The 10,000-nt window shown below is 41.9% G+C and overlaps 2 protein-coding genes across 2 annotated transcripts in view; one reads left to right on the forward strand and one right to left on the reverse strand.

The window, feature by feature from the left end:
- The window catches only part of LOC101850368 (calcium/calmodulin-dependent protein kinase type 1-like), a 6,213-nt gene extending 4,059 nt beyond the window's left edge, over nt 1-2,154 (reverse strand). The window contains exon 1 of the mRNA XM_005109773.1: nt 1,573-2,154. Coding sequence (XP_005109830.1) covers nt 1,573-2,154 — 582 coding nt within the window. The remainder of the gene's footprint in view (nt 1-1,572) is intronic.
- A 3,912-nt stretch (nt 2,155-6,066) lies between these two features.
- Nucleotides 6,067-10,000, forward strand: part of LOC101850603 — an 8,190-nt gene continuing 4,256 nt past the window's right edge. Inside the window, exon 1 of the mRNA XM_005109774.3 lies at nt 6,067-6,232. Coding sequence (XP_005109831.1) covers nt 6,067-6,232 — 166 coding nt within the window. The remainder of the gene's footprint in view (nt 6,233-10,000) is intronic.

Here is a 10,000-nt window from a genome sequence, read left to right on the forward strand (position 1 = left end):
ATTAGTAGAAAGAAAGCGAGACAAGAAGAGAGGAAAGTCAGTTGGAAAGAATGAGAGGAGAAAAAAAAGAAAGAGAGAGAGAGAGAGAGAGAGAGAGAGAGAGAGAGAGAGAGAGGGGGGAGAGAGAGAGAAGGGGGGGATGGGGGAGATCCATAACATACAGAAGTATATTAAGACATACAAAGAAGATACATAGATATCGAAACAATTTTTATAAAAACATTATGTATTTTACAAAACAATCTAATTAAAGAGAACAGGAAAGGTTGGGGGTAGTGAGTGGAAGACGTGAGCGGGGTAGAAAAATATGATTTTGTAAATTTGTAGAGAGAAACAGAAGGAAAGTGAGAAAAACTGAGAGGGTGGTCGGTTAGAAAAACAGAGAGAGAGAGAGAGAGAGAGAGAGAGAGAGAGAGAGAGAGAGAGAGAGAGAGAGAGAGAGAGAGAGAGAGAGAGAGGGGGGGGAGAGAGAGAAGGGGGGGATGGGGGAGATGCATAACATACAGAAGTATATTAAGACATACAAAGAAGATACATAGATATCGAAACAATTTTTATAAATACATTATGTATTTGACAAAACAATCTAATTAAAGAGAACAGGAAAGGTTGGAGAGAGAAACAGAAGGAAAGTGAGAAAAACTGAGAGGGTGGTGGGTTAGAAAAACAGAAAGAAAGAGAGAGAGAGAGAGAGAGAGAGAGAGAGAGAGAGAGAGAGAGAGAGAGAGAGAGAGAGAGAGAGAGAGAGAGAGAGAGAGAGAGAGAGAGAGAGAAAGAGAGAGAGAGAGAGAGAGAGAGAGAAAAAGAGAGAAAGAGAAGGGGTTGGGGAGGGGCAAAGACATGACATACAGAAGAAGACTAAGACATACAATAAGGATACATAGTTACTCATACATATTATAATACATGATATTATGTCATATAAAAACTGTCTCAATAAGGAGACGGGAAAGGGTGAGTAACAACCTGAACAGAGTAGGTAGGTATGTAGAGAGAAATGGTAAGACATTGAGACAGGGAGAGAGGTTCGTCAATCTGAAAGGTAGAGAGAAAGAAAGAGATAGAGAGATAGAAGAGGCAAAGATAGAACATACATAATACATAAGGAGACTTAGACATGTAATGCTGATAGTTACTAAAACATGTAGATAGAATCATAAGGAAAGTGAGACAAGTGGAGAGGGTGATCAGAAAGAGAGAAAGATGAAGATTAAGGAATGAAAGAGAGAGAAAGAAATGGATAGGGAGAGAGAAAGAAATGGATAGGCAAAAAAAAGGCGAGAGAGAGAGAGAGAAGGAGAGAGAGAGAGAGAGAGAGAGAGAGAAGGAGAGAGAGAGAGAAAAAAAGAGAGAGAAGGAGAGAGAAAGAGAGAGAGAGAGAGAGAGAGAGAGAGAGAGGGAGTTTGAGAGATTGAATAAGGGGAAAACATATAAAGAGACAGAGAGAAAGAGATTGCTGGAGGAGAATCTGGGACAAAAAGAACGAAAAGCTCGACAAACAGTGACAAACACTGGGAGAAACATTGACCAAAAAATAGTAGTTTACATACAAAAATAAAAACGATTTCTTACCTTATAAGGGCACATCGCTTGTCCTGTCTTGGTTTCAGGTCCTTGGAAGCCTGGAGTGGTCACCCATCTGGTCACTTTGGTGTTGCCGTTCTTCAACTGTCCTGACAAGCCAAAATCACACAGAACCGCTCTGTCTTCCTCGTCCACAAGAACATTGGCCGGCTTGATGTCCTGGTGGAAAATTCCTCGACTGTGTGTGTGTTCTAGCGCCTCCCCGATATCACGAATATAACCAAGCACCTGTGGGGGCTTCAAAGCTCCGAGACTCTTCTCCAGGCTCCCTTTCGGGTAGTACTTAAGGACAATATATCCGTGGCGAGGGCTGCCCAAATACGCCAGTAACGAGACGATACGTGGATGGCGAAGCTCCTTCAAGACATCAACTTCATTGATGAAGCCCCACTCATGACAACGGTTGTCTTTCACCAGGTCGAATATCTTCACGGCACATTTCCTGGATACGTCGTCTCGAGATGATGCAAGGAAGACCTCGCCCGAGGCTCCTTTGCCGACACAGAGGCCTCTATCCAAGTTCAAGGCGTTGAAGGCAGCAGCATGCTCGTTAACTTTCTCCATCTCCATGTACAACGCGACGCAAATTCGGTTGATAAACTCAGGGAACGATGTAGACTGGAAGCAGGTTCTGACTGAACTGACCACAGAAACTGATTCTCCGATATTTATATCAACCGATGTACGCGGATGAGATCTTGCCCTGAGGTGTAAGACTCAATCAGGGGGGATAAATTACGTACCCACTGACCATGGCGGCTAACATCAAAGACGTGTCAACACCTCAGCGGCCATTGTGTGCCCGGGCCAGCCTGCGACTGAGTGAACCAAGTTTGAAATCTTTGATTGTGACGTTGTTGTTGTTTGTTTAGACAGTATGGCTATGGAGAGGAAGGTGTTACCGGGAGTCCCTGTATCGCTGATGATGACATTGTTGTGTTGTTTTGATAGCTTGTCGTGGAGGGCAAGGTGGGGAACTCTAAGTTCTGGCCCGTCTTTGTTTATTGTTTAGTTGTTTTGGGGAAAGATTTAAGACTTGCAGGCTGGAAAATGCTTCTATGGATATTCATTGTGTACTGAAAAGTCCGACAGAAAATATTTAACAATGACGTTAGTTATATTAATGTGAAGTTGGGTTGCTGTTTTTTTTTTTTATATATTATTTTATTTGGCATTGTGCAGGTCACCGAGAGCAACGAGAAATGTGAGATCTCTGACTGTTCAAGAAAAAGATATGCTGCTAGAACCTCCGTACAACTTTTGCTTCGTTACCTTAAAACGCTCTCTCGCTATTTTTTTTTAATCAATGCCTTTGAAAATATGCTTAGATTTTAAATTTTTAAAATTTTCTCTGAACGTTTCCGTTGTCTCTAACAGTAACAAGATCTTGAGACCGTTGCTCACTGGTGACTTGAAATACAGAGCAAGGAAATAGATTTGGACAACATTACGCTTTTGAAAAATTGAAACTAGTCTATGGTATTCAGTCAAGTGTAAACAAAGCCACCATCGCCCATTGTGTACCCGGTCTAGCTGGTCAGGGAGTGACCAAGTGAACAATATGTGATGATGACATTGTTGTGTTGTGTGGACAGTTTGTTGTGGAGGGGAAGGAGAGAGCCTGTGAGTCCTGGCCTGTCTTTGTTTATTGTTGGTTTTGGGAGACGTGGGAGGCTTGTTGGTTAGAGGGGGAGGTTGGGAAATATTAATTCATCTATTGTGTATTGAGATGAAGTAGGGGCAGAATTGAATAACGGACTATTGTATAGCAGTCTTTTGGTCTAAATGCTTTCTTTTAAATCTGAGTAGAAATTCAGCACAATGAAGGTTACTGACAGAAAGGAAAAATGTAACCTCAGCAGAAGTAACAGACGGCTGGAACCTCCAAACAAGAAACTTTTCCTTTTACGCCCTCGCACTATGTTTGCCATTCTTTCTCTGACTCATCTTTTTTTATTAATTTATTTTCAAAGTTTGCCTCCTTAGTTGTGTCTTTTTTGGAGGGTAAGTGTTTTACGCCGCTCGTAACTGCATAAAGCCATATGATCGCGAGGGACACGTTAAACTTTTTCAGTTGGTAGGAAATTTTGAATTTTGCCTTGTCGGCGGCCGAAGCCTACTCTTATCGATTTTAGACGACCAAGGGATCTTTAACGTGCACAACTTGCACACGGATCCTCCGATATTTTTCGCCCTTGTCCGAGAAGGCTAGGTGTAGATCTTTCCTACCAGAAGGTCAGGGGTGTGGCTGAAAGACAGCAGTAAGAAGGAGCCAAGGAGTAGCAGTAGAAAGGCTGCAGAGAGAGTCAGTAGCCCAGAGGAGGGGGCAAAGGAGGTCAGAGGGGGGGGGGAGCAGAAAGAGGAGACAAAAGCAGACGACAGAACATTGCAAGAAAGCAGAAAAGGAGATGAAAGGAGACAATTTTAGAGAAGAAAATTATTCGGTCGCTACCCGGATTCCAACCCGGGACCTTTGAATGAGAAGAGAACACCCTAGCCTCTAGGCCATGAGTGCCCTCCTTAATTGTGTCTGTTTCTCTGGCAGAAACACGGTTTGTATTAAGACCATAGCCCATTGATGACTTGAAGCGAAAGACAAGTTGTGACAAAGACGGGATCATTTCACCAGGAAATAACTTAAAATTCTCATTTCACCAGGAAATAACTTAAAATTCTCTGTCGAAATCAAAGGATTGTGTCGGTGCCTGGACATCTTTCTTTTGTGCATAATACACTTAGAGTCAATAAAAACCAGACACATTTTTTAAATTGCGTGTTTCATGAAAAGTTGAAAACCCATTGAGCTGAAATTTTCCACATGTGATTGTGAACACTTGACGCTCCTGATCAGCCTGCATTTATGATCAGGTGCCCAGTTAATAAAGCTCAGGTCTTTTTTTGTTAAAAACCGTGTTTTGTCATTTTTCTCGAACGTTTTGGGGTTTTTTTATTTTATGGGTTTAACACATCTTTTATCTGTAGCCAAGAATAAAACGTTAAAAGTTTCATTTCAAAACATCTAAATCTAAAGATATAGCATGCCGCGTTTAGCGAACGAAAAGCGCAACCAGGCAGTTGGTATGCTGAGGGCCAATACGCCAATAGCGAATGTTGCAAGGACCTTCAATGTGACAAGAGACACGATATATCGACTAATGAATCGTTTGCAGACGTCTAGATCCGTGCAGGATGGTCCCCAGACGGGTTGTCCCAGAGCTACAACACCAGCCCATGACCGCTACATTGGGGTCTTGCACCTACGAGATCGCTTCCGGCCTGCCTACCAAGACAGCCAGGGAGTAGCCGGGGCGGAGAACCATAAGTGCCCCGGCTTTGTGCCGACGCCTTAGACCTCAGCCGGTCACCTTGGATCAGCTACGTACAGCACTTACAAACATATGGAACAACATTCCACAGCATCCCATACAAAGACTTAATAAAGTATAATAAAGGATTTGACTAAGCTCATCTGTACTTAAGTCCACCTTAGAAAAAGTCAAAGGCGCCCATTGTGTACCTGGACAAGCTGGTCAGGGAGTGGACCAAGTGAACAATCTGTGATGATGACATTGTTGTGTTGTGTGGACAGTTTGTTGTGGAGGGGAAGGAGAGAGCCTGTGAGTCCTGGCCCGTCTTTGTTTATTGTTGGTTTTGGGAGACGTGGGAGGCTTGTTGGTCAGAGGGGGAAGGTTGGGAAATATTAATTCATCTATTGTGTATTGAGATGAAGCTGGGGCAGAATTGAATAACGGACTATTGTTTAGCAGTCTTTTGGTCTAAATGCTTTCTTTTTAATCTGAGTTGAATATTCAGAACAGTGAAGGTTACTGACTGAAAGGAAAAATGTAACCTCTGACAATTACAGAAGTAACAGACAGCTAGAACCTCCTACCGACAAACATTTACTTTTACAGCCTCGCACTATTTTTGCCATTCATTCTCTGACTGATCTTTTTATTAATTCATTTTTAAAATTTTCCTCCTTAACTGTGTCTGTTTCTCTGGCAGAAACACGGTTTGTATTAAGACTATAGCCCATTGATGACTTGTAATGAAAGACAAGTTGTGACAAAAGCGTGATCATTTCACGGGAATTAAATTAAAATTCTCTGTCGAAATCAAAGGATAAAGTCTGTGCCTGAGCATCTTTCTTTTGTGCATAATAGTATAATAAAGGATTTGACTAGGCTCATCTGTACTTATGTCCACCATAGACAAAGCCAAAGGCGCCCATTGTGTACCCGGTCTAGCTGGTCAGGGAGTGACCAAGTGAACAATCTGTGATGATGACATTGTTGTGTTGTGTGGACAGTTTGTTGTGGAGGGGAAGGAGAGAGCCTGTGAGTCCTGGCCCGTCTTTGTTTATTGTTGGTTGTCGGAGACACACGAGGCTTGTCGGCTAAAGGGTGAGAGTCGGAAAATATAGGAACATCAATTATGTATTAAAACCCCATCAACATTTGATCATTGTCACCCAAAGAGATGGTACGTTTAATTCAAAATCAGAAAAATCAAGCCGTCGGTGTGATTGGGCGCTGCTGTTGCGAAGACATTCAACGTCAGCAGAAGGACTATCAGCCTACTGAGATGACGCCACCTTGTGACTCGGTCTCTATTCAAAACCGACCCAGAATTTGGCCGTCCAAGGGTAACATTAGCAGCACTATCACAAAGCAAAATTTCTAAATGTTTTGATCTAACTTCTGTTTTTCGCATCATAAAGATCTATGGAAATCATGAACTTTGGTGTTTGAATTATTGAAATCGGACAATAAATAATTTTTTAAATGACAGGCATTTGAATGTTCCTGGACTTTGCAAAGTTTTGGCAACTTTGAAATCACATAAAAAGGTGTGATTTTGTGAGTACACGGAAAATGTTTTGAGGTACATAAAATGTAACACAAAAACTAAAAGATTATAATAAAATGGTTTTAAACATGAGAATTATGTTATATGCACATGATGCACGGGGCGGTAATATGGAAATTGGGCCGGTGATTGGGGTGAAGCAGGACATGACTTCACAGGTAGAAAAACTGAGGTTGGGCTGGCAGGATCTGAGGATAATGTGCCTTGATCTTGCAGTGGTCGATCAGTTACAGCTGACGGCAAAAATCGCGGTCTTCAAATAGCAATTCATTCAGAGGCCCTATGTCACCATTTTTGTAATTATTTTAATATTAAGTGCTGCACGAATTTATGTATATGCCGAGTCATGTGCTTTAATGTGTGGATGCATGGGCCAAAGGCCTTTAAAATGAATTCTGTTTAAATCATCTTGAAATCTTGTTTTAAAAAAAACATTCAGAGGCCAGATCCCTTTGGCTCTGAAGCCAGACATAATGCTTTCAGGGATGGCTGCTCTAGTCTATGCATTGTTCTTCACAGATGCCGTATTGTAAATGATGATGATCTGTCCTGGATTTTTGAGCGGGGAACTGTTAGCAATTGAATTAAATTGTATAGCGAAGATACTCTGATCAAATGGCTGTGTTTGTTTAATTTATTGTGTGTGTTGATAGGGTGATTAGGAGCATAACGTTCTTTTTAGCTAGTTCAAGAGAAACTATTGACAAATGACTCTGGTGATTGTCTATTATTAAAATGGCTTGATTCTCCTTGATAGGCCGGCTAAGCAAAATGCGGGAAATGTCTGAGTTCATCTACCCATTGCTCGATACGATTCACTACTAAATCTAGTATATTATTATCATCCTTCAAAATTTTTAACTTCCAGGGAACATGAAGACTGGTGGCAGAGAAATTCCGTTTGCAGAAACGACGCAACATTTTGTGACAAGGTTACGATGAGTAATACAGTACATGCAAGAATGCGTGAATGCTGATACAATGCAAGAATGCGTGAATGCTGATACAATGCAAGAATGCGTGAATGCTGATACACCGTTGTATACCGTGAATGCTGATACAATGCAAGAATGCGTGAATGCTGATACAATGCAAGAATGCGTGAATGCTGATACAATGCAAGAATGCGTGAATGCTGATACAATGCAAGAATGCGTGAATGCTGATACAATGCAAGAATGCGTGAATGCAACAATATGGGGAAACCTAGCTATACTCTCTCGGTTGAAGACCGACGCTTTTTTTTTCAAATTTAAACTTTTTTTAAAAGAGAGAAGTCGCCCCTGGACGGTGCAGAGACGGATCCGAGCGCCTTGTCAAAAAGTGAAATAACTACTCTTTACCAGTCTCTGTGTTGTCATTCCACACCTCTGGAACTTCCATATTGCTCTGTATTGTCCTTTCATGGGCTAACGTACGAGTGTAGTTTGTTGCGAGCCCATAAAACGTGTCTGAACATGTTTAAGATAGTCGGCGAGTGTCCAGTTTTGTGCTTCAGAGAATACCTTTTTCTTTTGCCGGTTGTTCGGCTGGAGGCTTTCACCAGCCCATACTTTCACCTTCTGCACACAACGACCAAGTGCCGATTTTGACACATAGAAGTCTGCTGATTGTTCCTGGACAGTCTTACCATTCCGGAAAGCTTCCATCGACTCTTTTTTTTAAAAATTCATGTGAAATAAATGTAGGGAATCCTGATTCGGGTTTTCGTCCGTAGGTAGGCCTACGAGGCATGTCTGAAAAAAACAACAACAAAACAACAACCGGGAAAGCGGTAGGCTATTGGAAATCTAGAACTACATAGCAGGCTAATATTATATTATGGGCTGCATACTCCATATGAGAACAAAGCTGTGTTTTTCGTTCACCATGCTCCAGTCCGATGGGATAAGTTTGCTTTTTGACGCTCATATGACCTTATGCAGTTGCGAGCGCCGTAAAACCTCTACTAAAACATAAGTTTGCTTAGGATAAGTTGGTCTCTTTACTACAGGAAAACTGGGCCACCAGTAGTAGTAGTAGTAGTAGTAGTAGTAGTAGTAGTAGTAGTAGTAGTAGTAGCAGTAGTAGTAGTAGTATAATCTATTATCTCTCTCTATAATTGTGCTGACAGGAGGCGCACCATGACTATATATATATTCATTTCCAGTTGTTGTTTTTGTCTGCCTGTCTATCTGTCTGCCCCACTCTTTCTCGTATATACGTATATATAATATCCAATAATAATACATTTGTGTAGTTTTAAATATCAAAGTGTAACAGCTAACTCCAGTAAAATGATCTCTCACTGTGGTGCTGACTGATGCACCATGATACGTGAATGTTACGGTTGCTGTAGATTTGTGGTGTTGTTGTTGTTGTTTAATTCCGAGGTGTAACAGTTAACGCCAGCAAATATATCCATTTCATACACGGTAAGATCTATAATATATTAATAATAATAATAATAATAATAGATAGCATTTGTATAGCGCATATCCCCGCTCAACAGCAGGCTCTATGCGCTTTACACTATATTATTACCCCCAGCAGACCATAGAACATTCCGAAACATTCTCAGCTTCCCGGGAAACATACAGTGCAAGCAGCCGATTAAGCGCTCAAACACTAACAAACTGACAAGATCTTTCGCTGTCTATAGCCGGGTACCCATTCCCACCTGGGTGAAGTGAGGAAAATTCGTGTAAAGTGCCTTTCCCAAGGACACAACGTCGGGTCCCTGACGGGATTCGAACCCACGACCTTACGGTTGCGAGTCCGAGAGCCTAACCACTAGGCCACCGACGCCACATAATAATACATGATACTAGTTCTTTTACATTTATATTGTTTTATATTCCGAGGTATAACAACGAACACTAGTAAATCTATCACGGTAAGATCTATGATATCGTACATAATACAGGCATATCAATTCAACCGTTGCATACTTGCCGCCGAGGGTTTTAAAAAAAGCTCTTTAATTCAAACGTTTGAGTTGAACTCAACCTAACCATTTGATTTTTAAAAATTCAAAGAGGAGAGGTACTGAGACCCGAGAAAAAAGATCAACTTAGCTCTTTAACCATGTCTGAACGGTGGCAGCGTCCGGTAGTCGAGGTCCGTAACCATGGCTAGACGGTATCACCGTCCGATGCGAAGTTATTATTGTATTATGGTACCCGCCGAACATAAAAAAGTACGAGCTAACAAGCCGTTAGTTTGACCCGGAAGTCAAAGATAAATTAATTCTACGTCTAGGTAGATCTAATGCGTTATTGGTCAGTTTGACACGAGCCAAGCGGTTTTAAAAACGTGATTTGAGGGGTCGCATTAACCGACGAGAGAATTAAAGGAAGGACTTCCGTAACGAGTGACCACCCCATCAAACACATTAAAGAAGAGGCCTAACCCTAACCCTAACCCTAACCCTAACCCTAACCCTAACCTACCCCTACCCCTACCCCTACCCCTACCCCTACCCCTACCCTACCCCTACCCCTACCCCTACCCCTACCCCTACCCCTACCCCTACCCCTACCCCTACTCCTACCCCTACCCCTAG

The sequence above is a fragment of the Aplysia californica genome, unplaced genomic scaffold (genome assembly GCF_000002075.1).
Source record: "Aplysia californica isolate F4 #8 unplaced genomic scaffold, AplCal3.0 scaffold00815, whole genome shotgun sequence".
NCBI classification, from domain to species: domain Eukaryota; kingdom Metazoa; phylum Mollusca; class Gastropoda; order Aplysiida; family Aplysiidae; genus Aplysia; species Aplysia californica.